At 38.3% G+C, this 19,811-nt stretch overlaps 1 protein-coding gene across 1 annotated transcript in view; it reads right to left on the bottom strand.

Annotated features, from left to right (window-relative positions):
* Positions 1-1,115: 1,115 nt before the first annotated feature.
* The window catches only part of kiaa1191 (KIAA1191 ortholog), a 30,871-nt gene continuing 12,175 nt past the window's right edge, over positions 1,116-19,811 (bottom strand). Inside the window, exons 4-9 of the mRNA XM_039774754.1 lie at positions 19,471-19,664; positions 17,501-17,627; positions 14,890-15,014; positions 9,082-9,185; positions 6,146-6,303; positions 1,116-1,881 (exon numbers count right to left, since the gene is read on the bottom strand). Coding sequence (XP_039630688.1) covers positions 1,673-1,881; positions 6,146-6,303; positions 9,082-9,185; positions 14,890-15,014; positions 17,501-17,627; positions 19,471-19,664 — 917 coding nt within the window. The 3' untranslated portion in view covers positions 1,116-1,672. The remainder of the gene's footprint in view (positions 1,882-6,145; positions 6,304-9,081; positions 9,186-14,889; positions 15,015-17,500; positions 17,628-19,470; positions 19,665-19,811) is intronic.

The following is a 19,811-nucleotide window of genomic DNA, read 5'->3' as shown; positions in this document are numbered from 1 at the left end:
GTTTTATAAAATAAAAAAAAAAACAGAACTGGTCTTTTGTACAGAAGCCGTGAGAGGACTTGCAATATCGTTATTTTTTAAAAATGGTTTCCTTGATATAGCGGACTAATTTGATCAAGATCTCGATAAAACGAAATCTTGTTTTCTCGAAATTATGAAATAACTAACTATCTAAAGTTTAATGTTTAGCTACAAAGCCACATCCTGTTTGAAATGGCAGATGTGCAGAACTGTATTGATCAGCGCGTCACATTTTTGTTCAATTATGGGCTGACGCAGGTTGAATAATGTTTATGCCTTAGTTTCGAAAATAATAACGCCAGTGTCCGCCGTTTAAGAAGACGGTTAGCAAGGCTTCACCTGTATAGGCGTTGCAGTCTAAGCGAGCCTGACGCCAGGAGCAACGGTTAAGTTTTGTTTTCTTGAGATCGCAATAAAATGAGTCTGTTATCTCAAGGAGGCCATTTAAAAAACTAACGATATTACACGTCTTCTCTCTGTTTGCGTACTTCTGCTATACTGCCATCAATTTTTTTTTTTTTTTTTAAATCTCAGAGGTGATCGAGCTTTTTCAGTTGGGGCCCCAAAACTCTGAAACGATTTGCCGTTGCACGTTAGGCAGGCTCCTTCGCTAGCTGTCTTTAAATCCTATTTAAAAACACATTTTTACTCTGACTTTCAACCCAGCGTGAGATGTTGGCTATCTGTATATTTTTTATTAATAATCTTTTCAGTTTTTATGTGTTTGTTTCATTTACCCTTTGGTTTGTGTGTCTGATATGTTGGGTTTTCTTTTTCTTTTTAAATTGTACAGCACTTGCTTTATAAATAAATAAATCTAAACGCGTCTCTCCTTTTGGAGGTTAGATAATGTAAATTTTGTTGGGTTGGGGACCTGACATGGCAGGTGGCACTTTTCAGAACCCAGTAACCTGCCTGGTAACAGCAACACATTTTAAAAGAACACGATACGTCCCGCTCTGACATTTGTCACTTCAAATTGTGACTCGTGAATGCAATGCAGTGATCAGCGATTTGATCCTCAGTTAAACAAAGTCCCTTAGTAATGTGAGCACCCAGTCCTACGTTACCTTCACAAAAACATTAAACACACATTAATGTTTAACATCTGACTTGGTTTAATTGTGTTTCAGTAATGGTCAATGTAAACTGTCGCTATTCACAACCACATCACTTTAAAAGAAAACTGAAATTCTTACCAGCGCTATTCTTTGTTAATGATAATGTAAGAATACGTTGGCATAAAGAAAAAACAAACACACAATGAATCTTTGTGTGTGAACCTAGAATAGGTGGTGTTGACCACAGGAAAACATACATTAAAAAAAATAAATAGTCATGTAAATTATATATAAAAACTTACCGTCATTAATGCAAGTTTCATTGCTATCAAAAAAAAAAAAAAAAAAAAAAAAAAAGTGTAGATACAAAGCTTGGATTATTTTGTGACGAGCAATACAACTTGCCAATTAATAAGAAAACGTCTGGTCTTAATGTTTACAGATAAAGTGGTAGTTTAGACTCATCTTGGATTCTACACAAACAAAAAAAGTTTCAAGTCCTGCAGATACACTGCAAAAATGAAAAGAAAAAAAAAAAACATTTTACAGGATTTTAAGCAGAAAAACAGCCTGCCCACAATGAGCAGAGTCTAAAACCCCGAAGGAGTGAGAACGTTCATGTCCCTGGGTTTCAGGTTGTGTGATCGGGGCGCGTGCTTTTTCTCCTCAATGACCGGAATGTCCATTTTTGGTGGTTTAAAGTTAGCAGGTTCTTCCGGAACAAGTGTGGCCTGTGCTCGCATGATCTCCATTGGGGAAGGTTTTTGAGCCCCACGATAAGACTGCAGTGCAAATCCTCCTGTGGGAAGACAGTAAAAGAATTAAAAGTCTGCAAGACTCTACCCAGAGATGGACGTTAGCTAAGCTGTACCCGTACAGTGCGCTCACTTAATGTCGCCAAACATTCACAAATTGAAATCCTCTTCAATGTAGGCAGCAGGCCCTCGTATACACAAATGCCCTTTTGACTCGGTGAATGTAAACTCAGTAATGTTATCTGAACTTGAAAACATTTTACATTCTGCACGATGACCTTCACAGATGCACTTCATGAGCGACTGGCCATATTCGTTGACCAGACGTGAGGCAGACATTGTCTAGGTGAGATGGAGACGGACTTTTAAAAACTGGGCTGGAAGTGAAAGGAGCTGAAAAGTTGAAGATCAAAGCCAATAAAGGATATATCACGTTATCAGACTCTTCCTGTGGTAGACTGCTTCCATTTAGAAGGGAGACAAGGCTAGTAGTGTAGACCCTGAATTAGGAACAAGCCGCTGAGTCACAATATGCGGGGTAGGGGGTGGTCTTTGGAATCCACATTTGAGGTGAGCTCAAGAATTTGCAAAGGATTTTAAATACCAGCTGGTACTGAGACTGAAAAATATACGCGGAGGAACAGAGTGTTATGTCTTCACTGGCTCTTGTAAAATTTCTGTAAATTTTCCTTTATTAGGCAATTGTATTTAAAAAGTAACAATAACATACGTCTCAACCTCAGATCAGACCAGTTTAATGCTGAAGCGTGGTTTGTGGGGGGAAGCAAAACAAGATGTGATCTAACAAAGAACAGCATGTCATTTTAAAAGCTGCTTGGAAAGAATAAAACACCATAAGTAGCAGTGGTAGAGATATTGGACTTGTAGTCTCGTACCGTTGCAGTATCTGTCCTTAAACAGTCTCTCAGAAGGTTGTAAAAATGTGTCTTTCTGTGAAATTCATTAAAGAAAACCCCAGTCTGAAAGTTAAGAGCTGAACTCAAAAACTTTCTCAAACCAGTTTACAATTCAGCCCATAATCCCTCAATTCTGTTCGTATTCAACACAACAGTGAGAAATGTGGGAATGTCCTGAAAAGTAAAAAAAAACTACATAAAATGGACAATATGCTACTGACTCTTTTTTTTCATTATTTTTGGTATCATATAAAATTGTGTTTAAGCAGCAGACATATATACTAAGAAAAAAGAAAAAAAAAAAAACAAAAAAAAAACGTCAAAACAGTGTCTGTTAGAAGAGTACATCGATGGCAGCCAATATAACCACATGCATATGAAGCTTCACAAAAATGTATTGTTTCTGTGAATGAAAATACTAAATGTGTTGCAAGTTAAACTTGGAAAAAAAAATTGTTATTGAGAAATTATATTCAGAACACACAAAGCAACATTTTCAAATTAAACAGTTTGGTTTTGAGAAAGAGCTTACTTGATTAATAAAATACCACAAAACATTCTGCAGCAGGTACAAAGCGGAGCACAGCCTACCCACAGGGCCCACAGAAACCCGAATCTCACACACACGGAGCCAACTTTAATGGCCAGTTCCATTAGGTCTTTGACGATGTCAGCAACAGCACTAATATCACAATACCACTGTGAACAAATGAGTGAAAAGGAAAATCGAAAGGATCAAAAGTAAAGTTGGGGAACTCGTGTTTTAATTTACGAGTCATGAGGAGATACTGAAACTGTAATTATACAGTAAATGTGTGTGCTGAATTTGTCTATTTCAGTCCAGCATTTCTTCCAAACCCTCAACTTTGCAGCATCAGGAAGAAGACTTTTTTCTTTTTGTTTTTACCACTTTAAACTGTTACAACTAAAACTATTGACTAGTGAATGAGGAAGGAGAGGCAGATCTTCAATTAAAAAAGACCAATCCAGAGTGAATTCCATTTCCTGTTTAGATCCCAGCATAGATTTTTCCAGAAGCAATCACTTTCTGTTCCATCCAATCTTTGGAGGGATGACAAATCATGGAGGGTGCGAGTGTCCTGGGAAAGTTTTCATTTAATTAAATAAATATATTTGTACTAAAATTAACCAGTTAATTAAAAGTAAAACTGAAATTTAATTGTTATATCATTTAAGTCCAAAATGTCCGAGTTGCTGCACTCATAAGTAAAAAAAAATATCGGAGTCAAAGGTTTAAATGAAGTAAATTAGAAACAAAAAAAAAAAAAAAAAAAATCATAAAATGGTAAATTCGACATAATTAGTCAAAAATTTCCTTATAAACAACATTTTTGGTAAAGATGGCTTCCTGTCCTTGAATCAGTTCTGCCTGGTATGGAGTAGTTAAAACCTTCACTTTAACGTCACATGAACGCCGGACTCTTGAAAAGGCAATATAAACTTGTCCATGTCCAAATACAGGCTCGGATAGGTAAATCCCTACAGGCTGTGTTGTGTTGTTTGGGCGCCACCTACTGACTCTGGGAAGCCGCTGGGTTTGACTCGACTCTGGGGCGTGGAGGTGCTGTTACTTTTCGGCGCCACCTAGTTCCCCGATGGTGACGGCAGCGGATTCGTTTGCTGAAGTGACCATGGCGGCGGATCCCGGCTTGGAGATCTACATTACTAAACGAATGTTGTATATACGGCGGTGTGCGCATTCGCGTTTGGGTAGCGGTTGTATTGTGCACGGCTTGCTTCTGGCATCCATGCATATATACAACCTTCGTTTAGTAATATAGATAAATATTTTGCACATTATGCACATACAACTAGATAACGGATATGTGGATTATGCAATGACTATTGTGAGATTTTTTTTTCTTTTCTAATGGATGTTTACATCGTTTGCTGTAGTCCAGCATTTCTATCAAACTTTAATCTCATATATTCATAGAAAACAGATGAACATTATTCTAAGTCATCACTAAATTAAAAAAACTCAGCTTACTACAATGGCTTACAGGATAAATGCACGACAATGGGCGCAAGGCAGTTTCACACAACTTAGCAGTGCAGCATTGTACAGAAAAGTATATACCTTTGTAACTTTCTTACCAACACTACTGCCATATTACACTTTGCCAATTACCCTGCTTTAAGTGATGGTGGCATTGTGCTGTAAAAAAAATGGCTGCAGTCACATCAGCAAGGTGGATGCTAGTGGCTCCCCACTCACTTAAGTGCTATGCGTAGTGAGAAAATAGCAATATTATTGTGAAAAATATATAATTTCAAACCAGAGGCTATTTATGAATAGCTCATCCATTACTGCCTTTTTATACATATCTGTTTGTTCTTATTTAACCAGGTCATGTGAGATGACAAAAGGTACGTACTACTGAGAAATATTCCTCAGTGGCGACCTCACCTTACAGGCCTGACAGATAATGGTCAAAAAGCTTGCAGCAGAGTTTGTATAACCCAACAGATGTGCAGTGATACCTTAAGATATTTAAAGATCTGTGCAAGTTGGGTTCAACATCACTGAGCCGATGCTTACAACACTGTACATAAAGAATATCTCTTTACAAAGCTGAAAGTGAGAGCCTTTTTCTTCCTAAGGATTGCCACTGGGGATAAAACATACACCCATGACTTCGGGCTGGAGAAATAAAGACATTCTTCAGTATGGCATCAAGCATCTTGGTAAGTAAGAAACAATTTAAGTTGCCACTTAAGCATAGAAAATCTTGGCCACCGTTCTGTGTGAAACAGAAGCCATGATTCTGGCAGACACATGAACAAACCTTTAGCAAAGATCTGCACATTCATACTCTTAAAATGTAGCAGAGGCGTTAAGGAGAACCTCCTTTCCCATTCACCACATCAACTAGATCATTCTCCCCTTAGATTTCCCCGTTTTTGGAGCCGTGGAACAAGCCATCCATAAGTAAGATTTGTGAGTGAAGACAAGTCTAATGAACAAGATGTGACTGAAACTGGATTCAGACATTTGCAAGGGAATGTGAGCTCATTTCTCACTAATTAATAAAAAAATTAAAAGCACAGCAAATAAATGTTTTTCTAGGATTAGGTTCAAACAATTAAATTGCATTGCAAAACTTTCTGGGCAATCATTTCCCCACCACAATAGTACAACAGTAGTTCAGGAAGTGATGTGTGTCATTTTTACTCAATCTTAGTAATTGTGCCCAACTAAAATAAAAGAACCGGTAAACATAACATCGGGTGACTGTAATGGAACTATAAATCTCAAGAAATACTCTGAAGCCCTGCAGCAGTCCAAGTGACCATATAAGCTCTCAAATGAATATCACATAAGGAGAGACGACAGGAAACGTCATATGGTAGCACATTGCTCACGTACTGGGATCAGAGGAAGACTTCTGCGATGCCGGGCGAGGACCAAAGATGCTCCATTTATCCATTGCTGTTCCTTCTCCCGTCCCCAGGTCCACACTGGAATTACTACTGCTGAAATCCGAGCTTGTTAGAGAGGCCGAAGAACTCTGACTGAACCAACCCCTGTAAATATTCAAAATATACGTTTTGTACAACACTAGAATGGAAGAATAGCAGGGTGTCATGAGCGCTACTGCTATCCATTTACCATACTGTATTATATAAAACTAGACATTAAGCCCGTCACAATAACGGGCGCTAGAACAGTAGTGCATAAACATTAGTTGGAACAGTCTATATTAAATGGCAAGGGACCTTGACCTCATTTTATTTGTTGTCTTAATTTATTTTGTCAAAAATATTTTTGCAAGAAGCCTAAAGTGAAATAATAAAAATAAAATAGAAACGTGTACGACAATACAGTAAGATAATTAATATTGCCTTTGTAACAGTCTGTAATACACAATATCTGAAGAAGATACTTAGGAAACATTTTCTATTTTTTTACCTCTTGAAATGTTTCTATAAAATTTCATTATAGACAACATTTGTAAATATTCTGTCTGAGTTTGGCAAGAGTTTGCCTTGTTCAGGACCCTCTACAACCTTGACAACAACATCTGGAAAACTTCTAACTCTTGATAATGCAACATATAACTGACCATGGCTGAATACTGGTTCTGGCAAGTAAATGCCAACTTTTTGTAAGGTTCGCTCTTCTGAGTCTCTCTCTTAGCGTTTTTCTGACAGTCATTTTCTTTTTCTTCAATCGATCTATTTGCTCGTATTTTTCTTTGTCTTTCAGCCTCTCTTTTGTTGATGTTTACTTGTTGAGCTGACAGTTCTTCCAGGAGATGTTGCTTACATAGGATTTGATTGTCTGTGTCTTTTGTCGTACTTGACATGTCTTTTTTTTTGGGTGGCATGTTGTTAGTCGATACGTCCGTAATATTTTCTCTTACAGTAATACTGGCTTGTATGTGGCTGTAATATGTGTCACTGTATTGTGTGCCTTTAATTTTCTCTGGCAGTAATACTGGTTTGTATTTCCATAAACTGCCTGTAATTTTCTGTGACAGTAATTCTGGCCTTGATGTCCTTAATATGACTTTAATTTTCTGTCACAACAGTGGGCAATCAGCAGAGTGTCCCTAGCAACTGATGTAATGGGTGGCATGCAGTTGATAATCGTGCCTGTGACGTCTCCCCAGCAAGTACTTTAATCCGTGGTCGCGTGCAGCTGATTACTGTATGTGTGGCGTCTCCCCAGCAACGGATTTCATGTGCGCAGTCGAGACTACCTAATCAGCACTCTCCCCAGCAATGATGTCCTTTATTTGCTTATCATGCACGGCTGGGGCTAGGCATTCACTGTGTGCCCAGCTTCCAGTGTGTGTGTGTGGCCATGGTGCCGTGCGCATGGGTGGGGCACTATGCGATACGCGGTGCGGCCCCGCGCATGCTCACTTCACTAGAAGACACACACACTGACACCTGGACGCACACTGGGGTTTAATTAAAGAGGACTAGTAAAGTTTTCAGAACATTTGCAACAGATACTGTGTCTGAATTTTAAGACACTTTTAGACTTCAGTCTCTTTAGGCGGATACTTATGCAATTCTAAAAATAAAAAACTGCCAAAGACACACCTTATTAAACCTTTAATAAGGTTAGCAGCAAATGAGGGATGTGATCCAGCTGATTCTTAAAATGTTCCAAACTGCTTAGCAGCAGCTCATTCAGTACAGAATCCTGAATCTTTCTTTCTAGGTCTAGATGTAAGGCTTCTTCTGTTTTGATATTCCAGCTGAGAACGAAGTTCAATCTGTTATCATTAGATTTTTAAACTACAATATCTTCATTCTGAAGTCTCCACAGTCCCTCTTACAGAATGTGTGCCATTAGTAACTGGCTGAGAAGGCTCACTGTAAAATGTACTAGATACTCCTAAAATCCACTGCGAGTGTCTGCGCACAAAGATGTTCTGACACTCTGTCCAGAGGTTTTGCTGTCCTTGCACCCTGTGCTGCTTTGACAGGTTTAAATTCTCCTAACCATAAGTTGAACTGTGCAGGTCTGAGAACAGATATATGTATGCAAGCATTTATTTATGTATTTCTAACTAATTTTTACTATTTATCTATTGCAGTTCCATCTCCCATCCTCAGGTCTAAACTGAATTTTTTTTTTATAATTCACATTTTACTTCTTCACAGTACAATGAATTTAGAGTTCTCAAGGTGCTTTGACCAATGTGTCAGGCATATTTCTAGCTCACCTCCTGATATCTGTTAGTGCTGATTTTTTAAAATGTGTATATGGCATTTTACATTTTTACTGCAATGTACTGAATTACAGTGGCTTGCAAAATCTTTCAATACCACCAAAGTTTATCCAGTTATTTAATTTTTTCTTATATATTTGACTTTTGTTTTGAGGCAAATTAAAAGATACAACTTAGCTGTACATTAAAATACATATTGGAAGAATATTGGTAGGTATCGTTTGAAACCCAGAGAATTGTGATGACTTTGAAGGGAACTAAATATTATGGCAAGGCACAGTATCATCCTATAAAGTGTTTTGTGACAATGGACACTATTAATGGTTCTTTAAAAGGTTGACTTAAAAATTTTAGTATGTAAAAATATTTTTTGGGGTTAAAGGAGAATTTAGCACTGAAACTATTTTTAAATTCAGTTTTAGTTCTACTGCACCATAACAAGGCTTTCAAACAAATACAAAACTCTGAAATAGGAACTGATTCCTTATTTCAGGTATGTAAAGATGCTTCAGCACTTCTGGTCTTTAAAAGCCTAACCCCCCCACCCCCCCCAATACTAAAACAAAACATCTTTTACAATCAGAAAGAGAGCCTAACGTAGTATGATCAACTGTACCTGCGTTTCTGCTTAGGGGAAGACTGAGGGGTTCCACTAGGGGTAGACTGTGTTGATGTTGACTGTTTTTCATCTTTGCTATCCGCACTCTGCATTTTCAGCTTCTACTTGTAAAAAAAAAAAAAAAATTAAAAAATTACAGATGAAATGAAGTATAAAAAGCACAAACCACAAATTAATCAAAGTTAACAGATACTCAAACATAGAAAGAAGTTGAACATACTGATGCTTTTAACTAACACATAAAACTGCTGTCCGTAGAACTGCTTCTAAATAATGTAGTTCATCAGCTGTTTCTTGAATTAATTTTTTTAACTGAAGACTTGCCACCACCCCTCCTTGATGGTCAAAAGTGAGGTCTTCAATTCAAAAAGTGATTCCCATGAGACTTTAGCTTACTATTCAGGATGCGTGTGTCTCGAGTATTCCAGGAAGTAACTATATAACAATATTGTTGCAACTAAATCATACATTTTGCATGTCCGTTATCTAGTCATATGCTCAAGACATGTGGGTTATGTGGCACAAGTAATGCAAGGCATCTTTTTCTTTTTTCCTGTGGATGTTTTCACATCATTTTTCATTGTTCATCACTGGCCAGTAATGCCTTGTGTTAGGTTTTAATCTCATGTTTTCATGCAGAATGGAAAGAACTTTTGTAACCTTTCTCTTGGCCACTACACAAAGTACATGGGCAGTGTAAAAACACTATGTCCAGATTAACAGAATAAACATTCTAGAATTTCCTTACTTGGATTATTGAGCATGCATCCAGACAAGTTTTTTTTTTTTTTTTTTTTAAGTGAAGTATTCCTTTACATAATTAATACATGGTGGTTTTAACTTAGCTGATTTAATTACTTGGCCTTTTCCCTATAATGGTTGTAAAGAAAAATTTTTTAACACATACGTAAATAATTAACGTTCATTTAATTAGTTGGCCTTTTTTCTGCGATCAATGCAAGGTATATATATATTTATATATTTTAATGTGTGTATCACACACACTACATCATGTAATTTTACATTAGTGGTGAACTAACTGAATGTGCTCATTATCACTGCTTTAAGCGTTAAATCTTCTTCCCCCCTGTAGTTTACTCCCTTAATAAAATGCAAATAAGATCCATAGAAGGTATGAATTCTAAAAATAATTCTACTGAGAGGTGACTTTTTCAGTTCTCTCTACCTACATGTACATTAGCAAGAAATAAAATTAACCAAATCACTAAGTATATAGAACATTAAAAAAGATCAGGAAAGCATTTCCACTTAAAATACTTTTTAAATTACAACTAACAATGCTAACAATCATTGCCAGGAAATTTCCTGATTGACAAAGCCTGCAGCAGAAACGATTGCCAGCATGTCTAAATAAAGGGGAGTCCTTTTAAAAAGAAAACGACTGGAACAAAAAAAAGTTACACTACAGGGTCCTCTAAGACAAATTTTCAAAGTCTAAATATTTATAACAAAACTTCCTAAATATGAAGCCCGATTAAAAGATCCCCGACCAAAAATGTATGGCAACACCATCAATCAACCAATGAAAATCATAAGGTCTTAATTAACAATTCCATCTCTTTTCAATACGGTGCAAATTTGCTTCTATTTTTAATCTTCTCCTGATATATCTTACCAATTTATATCTTATTGCACTTCTGATCTCATCTTGCCTTTGATGGACAACAATCATCTAGAAACAAAATCTCGCAGCCATTTAAGAACCCTACAGAGTTCTCCCTATACGCGCACGGCTAATCGGTTTTTGCGAGACCACCAGCCAACTTACTATACTGCCAAAGATGCCCATTAAGTTGGTCCTGGAGCTTTCTAACAAAAACCTATAAGCCACAGTTGTTTTTACACGGACATTTAAAAAGAAAAAAAAAAACCTTCAGCAGACAATCAAAAAGGCTCGAGATTGACTCTTCGACAAAACCACCAGGATTATAAAAGGAGTTTTTATCCACAGGTGATGGGGGCGGTTGGTGGGCCTTATCTAACCGATAGCTAAGCCAAATGTGTTGTTTACTTATCTTCTAGCCAACAAAACGCATCTGCTTGTGTTTGTGAACTTTCTGTTGGGGCAGCACAATACCGCAGCTGTTCCGTTTGCCAGCACAGTTCGAGTTCTTTTCGCGGCCAGACTGCCGTTAACTGCATGGCCTACACAGAACTTTAAATAAAACCGCATTACAAATGAATTAAAGCAAATGCGTTAGAAATCAGCAATACACCCACACAACGTCAAACTACTTAAACAGTAAAACACTCAAAGACTACAACGCCCGCAGCTAATAAACATTGACTTCACACCAGCGTCGAACTAAAGGCAGGCTGTTCCGCTTACTAAACTTGTAATAAATATAAAATGTACTACTCCATCTCTGACATATACGACGCATTTTTGTTTTGTTTTTTAAGTAGAACATAAAATCCGTCCCGTCGATACCTCGCATTCACAACTTTCTGTCTCATCTTCTTCACCACTGCTCTCCATCCAGCCGCCATGTTTACGTTCCACCTTACATCCGCCAGTCTGGAAGCCACGTGCTCACATTTTGCGTCGCGATTGGAGGAAAGAACGCCACACCTTCGAAAAACGCACTCTCGCAGTAACTCGAGGTGACACCTTACGCGGACGTAGAAGGGAGAAATGAAGTCTCGTAATCACATACCTTGGACGAAAGGTAACTTAACGAAATTAGAACAATAAACAAAAATAAAAAAACCAAATAACAAACAGAATACATTAAATCCGAAAACGTTTCACTCGTGTATAGCGGTTTAATATTCAGTATATGGGGTTTGAGTGACATCTACTGGTCAATTTGAATAATTACACCATCGTCTGCGGCTTACAGATTTTAAGAGAAAGACTAGAATGGAAGAATAGCAGAGAGTCATGAGCGCTACAGCTATCCATTTACCATATTGTATTATATAAAATGAAATAATGGAATTTACTGAACATATTTTAAAACATCTGGGATATAAAAATATATCCTAATATAAAACAATTCGAATTCAAATAATAATAATCACTGGGTTGCTATACAAATCTCCACCTTCAGGTCACTCAATAAATTTATTCTTCTGTCTAAATGGCAACTGTAAAAGAAAAAAAAATATTATATAAAAACATGCGCAATAAAGTGCAGCACAGAGTTTAGCACAGCTGTCTCACCACTCTGGGTCAGTTACAATGTGCTGTGAGCTGAGGATGATCCCATCTTGGTATGTATTTAGGGTAACAAGACTAACTTTGGGGCTTAGTGCTTTTGCAGTGTGCCTAAGAGCTGCAGACCAGCAATGCACAGAAACTCAGACTAAGTGCAGTTGCTTTGGGCTTCTGGGAGTCGGGGAAGGGGAACAAAGTTATGTACTAACTTAGACCACCTCGTGAGCAGGTTTAATAAATTCAGTAGGGTGGGTAATGTTAAAAAATTAATTCTGTGCACATCAGACAGACTGTTATGGACATAAAAATATGGAAATATTTCACATTTAGATTAAAGCATGACGTGATACTGAATCAAATATATTTAACTCAATGCCATACAAAAAAACAAGTGATGCATAGAAATGTTTATACAGTACTGCATAATTTAAAAAGAAAACTGAAAAATAAGGAACAACATGCATTTAACCATTAATGTTCAGTAAACATACACAGAGTAGGTGCCCCTAATTAAGAAATCACTAAGCCGCCAGTTCCGAGTTTGCACAATGAGAGATGCTGCATTTCTTCGGAGTGTCATGGAGGCGTCTTTGCGGGTGATCTAAACATCCGATATACAATCCTTCACAACATGCATTATAGAGAGCTTGTATTCTACTAAGAACTATGTGTTGCAATAAGACATTTTGAATACTCATTTTATAGGCTTTGGTGATTATTGTATTAATGTGGTTATTAGTAAAAGCTGGGCACATTATGAATGCCAAGTATTAACTCTTCTGTATTATTGTCTTGATTAGGACACGAGTCACAGAGAGACAAGTACACTTAAGATATGATTCTACCAACGTGTACCACTTGTCCTCATTACTTTCCATAAAGGAATTTCCTATATTCTTTCCCTATTCCACATGGTAATTTCCTTTTCATAACCTCAAAGAGAATAATGTTTAGAGTATTAACACGGTGGTGCAGTGGTAACGCTGCTGCCTTGCAGTAAGGAGACCTACGTGGAGTTTGCATGTTCTCCCCGTGTCTGCGTGGGTTTCCTGCCACAGTCCAAAGACATGTGGGTTAGATGCATTGACGATCCTAAATTGTCCCTAGTGTGTGTGCACCCTGTTGGCTGGGATTGGCTCCAGCAGACCCCCGTGACCCTGTGTTAGGATATAGCAGGTTGGAAAATGAATGATGATGACTGTAATGACAGCAACACTCATTTCGATCTAATTGAGCTTAACATTATAATAATTTTACATAAGGTTGTGCTTTTTTCCTTGTGTACTGGCCCTTTGAGAGGAATACGACAAAAATCAAACCTCCTTCAATATGCCAGGGTGAATCAAAGACTGAACGCTCAGTAGCAGGCTGACCCCAATTTACTAAGATTAGTTAAATGAAGTTTATGACTGAAGAACAATGGAAAAGTTGTAATGTGACATTGCCTCAAAAAAAAAAAAGGGGGGGGTAAACAGAATTAAAAAAAAAAACTAATTCCTACCTTTCAGTTCTAGGGCCATTGCACTGCCTGTGTAGAGTATGTACCTTCTTCATGCCTCCGCATAGGTTTTCCCTGACACCCCAACCAAATGAACACTACGGGTCCAGCATGGATGAGAATAGGAGTGTGTGCAAGTCCTGCCCAGTGAAATCCCATCCAGATTTTGCCCAACGTACCAAAGTAGGTAAATTACAAACATCTCCGTTATAAATGTGTATGAAATACAGTGTGTCAGGATGGGTAAGACAACATTACATGAATTCTAGATTCTAAATTAATGACCTCTAGTGGCAATGGGCACAAATGGATAAAGAGACTTCAAATGTTTTTCAGACTCGCACATTGTATGCTATCAAGACAGTAGAAAACAAAAAGGTACTGCTATCCTTCTATATAAAAGCAGTCGGGATTGTCCTTCCGTCCCGTGAATGCTACGCAGGTGCAGAGTTTCACACACGCCCCCGTCCATTTTGCAATGCACGATGGGATTTGTAGTTTCGTTTTTCCAGGTAAAAGATGATTTTCTACTCCAGACTCTGCGATATCTTCTTCTTCTTTCTTACTATATAAAAGCGGTCGGGATTGTCCTTCCGTCCCGTAAATGGAAAGCGTAGCGGTATTCCGCTTATCACAGACTTACTACTTGCAGCTTGTGGTATGAAGCGACATGATGTTAGCAGAGTTCTGGTACTCCCACCGTTCCCTTGCTTTTGTGCGCAATGCGCTGGAAAAATAGACAAAATTATGTCTCTGGAAATAATTAATGTTGATGGAGTACAAATGCCTCACCGCATAGTAAATATCAGGAGGGTTCAAAAGGGCGACCTCGATATAGAAAAAAAGTTAAAATTTCATCACAAAAATAACAGAAACTACGAGTATTAAAGTAATACCGCTCAAATGCAATATAACCAAATGAATGAGTTTGTATAAAATATCAAATTGATCTACATATTGAATTGCCTTAAGAAGTGGTCAACTTAAAAGTCGGGTCACCTTAAAAGGCGGGTGAGCCTAGTTGATAATATGAACTGAAACCCATTTCGTTGTTTTTAACTAGTTAGTAATGTCCCCATATCACATTGATCATTTCAAGGTTAAAAAATGATGTGCCTCTACATACGTGCATTGCCTCGGCCACTCTATGGTAGCGAGTGTCTTCTGCTGTAAGACCTTTATGTGGGGTGTAGCCAGTGTCCGTGAGTCCTGCCTGCCGTTCAAACCTCTGCATGCTCTCCTGGGTTTGCTCTTTAAAGATAAACACACAACAGTAACATCAATATGAAAGAAATCAACAATTTACAACATTGCTTTTTTGATAATAAATTATCATTAATCCACTTTTTAATTTATTAATATATAACATAGCATTATAGTGGAAATGTGTTCACGAACCAAGCAGTGGGTCTGATAAGGTTTGGATTTTTCTTATTCCTTAAGAATGCAATGAGCTGGTGACCAATCTTGGGATGGTTTCTGTCCTGCAAGTACCTCTGCCAGGAAAGGTCCCCCCCAAGTTAAAATAAATTGGATAAAGCTTGTCAGATGAATGGAAAGGTTTGAAAGTGGAGGGATGGATGCTACTAAAATTAAATTAGATAAAATAAATTGGTACATAAAAGCCTATACAGTGGAACCTCGGTTTGCAAGTAACTTGGTTTGCGAGTACTTTGCAAGACAAGCTAAAATTTGTCATTAATTTTGACTTGATAAACGAGCGATGTCTTGCAATACGAGTAGTATGTATGTATATGCTTTGTCTGCTGAGCGTCATGTAACTACAACTGAGCTGAAGGTTCTTCTCTCTCTCGCTGCGGGATTGCGGGCAATCGAGTCAGCGTGCCTCACTCATATAGTCAACATCCGTACAAGCGTATACGGTTTACTACAGCATTGTGACTGTATGTGTGCGTGCATGTGTGTTTGTGCTGTGACGTCAGAGTCCCCGTCTTGCACCACCAGCTTTGTTCAGCTTGAAACAGCAACAGCGCAGTTATTTATTGTAGCAGGATCTGCCAGTCTCCTATACACAGACATAGCAGTCAGGCAGGGTCGTGGCCAAGTAGTACTAGGCCCTGCACGTTTATAATGTTCTTTGTATCACCCACTGACAGCAGGCGCTTATAGCATGTCTGCGATCTTTCTGGATTCGCTTTTTACAGCGAACTGCTACAGCGCTGGGAGACTGCAATTGCTTTGGGACGTTCTTCCGCATGTCGTCCCGTTGGGTGGAATCCCACAAGAATTTTGAAACTCACTCACACCAGCCATGATTCTTTTCAAAGGTAAAGTGCAGGTTAATTTGTTTTATGTATTTTTACATTATATTTTGTATTAATCATTTTTATATGAATAGTTTTTGGTTGTGGAATGAATCATCTGAGTTTCCATTATTTCTTATGGGGAAAATTCACTTTGATATACGAGTGCTTTGGACTGCGAGCACATTTCCGAAACGAATTATGCTCCCAAACCGAGGTTCCACTGTACTTTGATTGTCAATACACTTTATTTAATGTAACAACATTCTTAAACCCAACTACTCCAATTCAGAGTTGCAATAGTCCAGGAGTATGTGAGGATTGTCCAAGATCTGTATAGGGGAGCGAGGATTCGAGTTAAAAGTAGTGCCTGTAGGATAAAGACAAGATCCCAGTTACAGGGGGTCTGCACCAGGGATTTTCTTAAATTCCATACCTCCTTGTACTAGTTATAGATGTGATTGAACTCGGGGTTTAAAAGACTGATCTTCTGATGCAAGATTTTTGCAGATGGCACTGTGTTTTGTGGCGCTAGAATGGAAGTGTAGAAAAAGTTGGAAGGATGAAGATGAGCTTTGGAAGACAGAGGATTGAAGATAAATAGGAAGATGACAGAATATCTGAGGTTTAATGCTGATCAGGATTCAAACATTAGCCTGCAGGGACAGCTATAGAAAAGGGTGGAGAAGTTTTAATTATCTAGGAGCAGTGGTAGCTCAAGATGGAGTATCAGATGCGGAGATAACCCATGGAGTGCAGTGTGGATGGAATAATTTGAAGAAGGTAGCAGGAATATTGTATGACTGAAGAATTAAGACACTGGTTAACACCAGCAATGGAACCGAGACCTGGACAGTAAAAGAACCACAGGAGAAGAAGGAGTTGGATGTGGTAGAAATAATACAGATGGATGTGTGGAGTTACAAAAAAGGACAGAATGAGAAATGAGACAATCTGAGGTAGAAAAATCTAAAATAAGTATAGGAAAGTAAGTGGTGGTATGAACATGTGATAAGCAGTGACAGTGAATATGTGGCCAAAAGAGTGATGGAAATGGAAGTACAGGGGAAGAGAAAGTGAGTGAGGACAAAGCAGAAAGATCTGAAGGAAAAGGGTTTGACTGGGGAGAAGGTGCAGAACTGAGAACAGTTGCAGGGGTCCAGAGCCCATCCCCAGCACCATTAATCAGTCATGCGCCTGCACACACATACACAGTCAATTTGACATTGTGCAGGTTTGCTTGAATGACACTTTTGGATATGTACTGTAAGAGGAAAATTGGAGCTTCCACAGACATGGGGAGAACATGAAAACTCCACTATGATTGGCTGCACCGGAGAGATTGGTTCTGTGAAGATGCAGTACTGCTTGTTGTGCCACCATACCACCTGTCTAAAGCGATTAATCGATTCAACATTTTATTGCCAAATTTCTCACAATTACATTTATGTGGAGTGCAATTTCATTACTTACTTGTGATTAGAGAGTTCATAATAATAGATGTAGCCTTTGCCTTTACAACAGGAACAGGGGGTTTGTCGATGACCTCCATGGAGGAGGAGGATGTGGGAGGTGCAATGACCCCACTACTTTCATCAACCTGTGGAACAATGCAGTGAGAAAATAAGACCAAAAAATAAAGAGATTTTTTTTTTAAAAAGCAAGAAACAATGAGCATGGAGACAAGTTGATCTTTCACTGCCGAATACGGTTTTGTGTTTAGAATAAGACAACAGAAGCAAACAGACTTCTGAATACAAATGAAATTTCCACAAAAATCAGAGGAATAAACATGTCTGTAGTCAATATTTAAAATGTGAAAATCTGTCAACTGCAAGTATTTTGAAAAGGAGACCTTAAGGCCATGTTGCATTAGATGACATTTCCAGCAATTTTCAGGCATAATCTTCATAGATTTCATTTTAAGAGAGTCAGAGGCAGTCAACAGTACACTCCTGCGAAGGCCATTTGTGTAGTCTGACATACCCAGTAACTCACGCCAACAAAAATCAAGCAGGACAGATTTTGTCTTTAGTTGTAAGGGCAGACTCTGTGTGCATGACAGCGGACAATACATAAACGCTCTTCCAGAAGTACAATGCATAAAATGTGGCAAAGAGGAATAAGAAACGCGGGTGTTTTGGTAAGCTCATCAGTCTGTTGTCTCACGTTTTATGTACAACAACAGAATGGGGGGGAGTGGGGGTTTTTGGCTCCATCAGGCAGCACAATACTGACTGTGAGAAAATGGGGTGAGCAAAACTGTGCTGGAAAGTCGTTGCACTGTTGTTAAATTTAACATGGCCAGGGATCTTCAGTCACATAAATGGGGGCGGTCCGGTGATGAGATCAACATCACTCAACATATCAGAAAAGGAGTGGAAGGTAGCAATGCAGAGAATTCACTCAAGCTCCATTTGCAAAAAGCATACAATTATTCAACTTAAAATGATATATCTGAGCACTTAAAACTGTCCAAAATGTTTCTAGGGCAAGATCCAACCTGCGGACACTGCAGTCAAGTCCCAGCCTCACTGGGTCACATGTTTTGGGCCTGCACCAAATTAACATCATTCTGGACAAAAATCTTTAAGTGCCTTTCAGACAGCCTTGGTGTCCCAATCCCTCCTAACCCATTAACAGCTGTGTTTGGTGTTCTTTCAGATGGGCTTAAAGCGCAGGAGGACAAACAAACACACTACACTATTGGCACGCAGGCTTATTTTGCTAAACTGGAAGAATCCTAACTCTCCTCTTTGGAGTCAGTGGGTAACTGATGTTTTATACTATTTGAAATTGGAAAAAAATTAATTCTCAGAGGATCTGTGCAGAACTTTTTCAAAACCTGGCAGGATCTAATCAATAATATTTTAGAATAAGCTCTTTAAAGCACTGAGGAAATAATTCTCTTCACATTTCTTTTTTTTTTCTTTATCCGTCTATTAAACTCATCAATTTAAGTATTTTGACCAGCTTTAAGTTCTACTCCGTTGGCCATGCTCTCTTTCTCAGGGGTGGGGGTTGGGTTGATTTGTTTTCAATCCTATTTTATGTAAAAATTGATTTGTATTTGTATGGAATGATTACAATAAAATCAATAAAATTAGAAAAAAAGAATTATCCAAGCTAGCAAGCTGAAAATATAAATCAGAGGGAGCGTTTTAAACATTGCATTAAATTGTAAGGAAGTAATTGGGACCAAATATAAAAATTTTTTCCTTGGCTGTAGACAATAAAAGGTGGGTACCCCCAAAACGTCTTGCTGCAGTCCTGAGCCATCATTCCCACACCCAGCCACAGAGTATACATTTCCAAAAGAGTGATGATATTTATTAGAGGGTAAAATAAATGTGTTAACTTTGCACATGTGATTATACAGTGTAGCATGAGGTGTTATAGCATTTCATTTGTTAAACCAAGCCAAGCTGAAGAGACGCTTTTACCTCAGAGAGGTGCTGGTACTTTCTCTCAGGGATAACAGGATTTTTCCACAATATGTTGCTTCCAATGTCAGATGGAGGAGGGGTCATTGGTGCAAGATCATCAAGGGCATCATCATAGCTAAACGCACGACGCACTATCCCAACTGGAAGAGACATCTGCCCCAAGAGCCCCTCAGAGGCACTGGACTCTAGGGCTGGAGATAGCATTAGAATTATTTAAAAAACCTAAACTGATACATTAGAATCAAAATCTAAAGTCAAACCAGTTATGAAAAACAGTTTAAAAAGACATGCATTTAGAAAATTTGAGGAAAGCTTCACCACTCTGTAGTATCAGGGAA

Source organism: Polypterus senegalus, chromosome 13 (genome assembly GCF_016835505.1).
Source record: "Polypterus senegalus isolate Bchr_013 chromosome 13, ASM1683550v1, whole genome shotgun sequence".
Taxonomy (NCBI): Eukaryota; Metazoa; Chordata; class Cladistia; order Polypteriformes; family Polypteridae; genus Polypterus; species Polypterus senegalus.
Note: the sequence above shows the minus strand (reverse complement) of the source record. Positions and strands in the feature narration are given on the sequence as shown.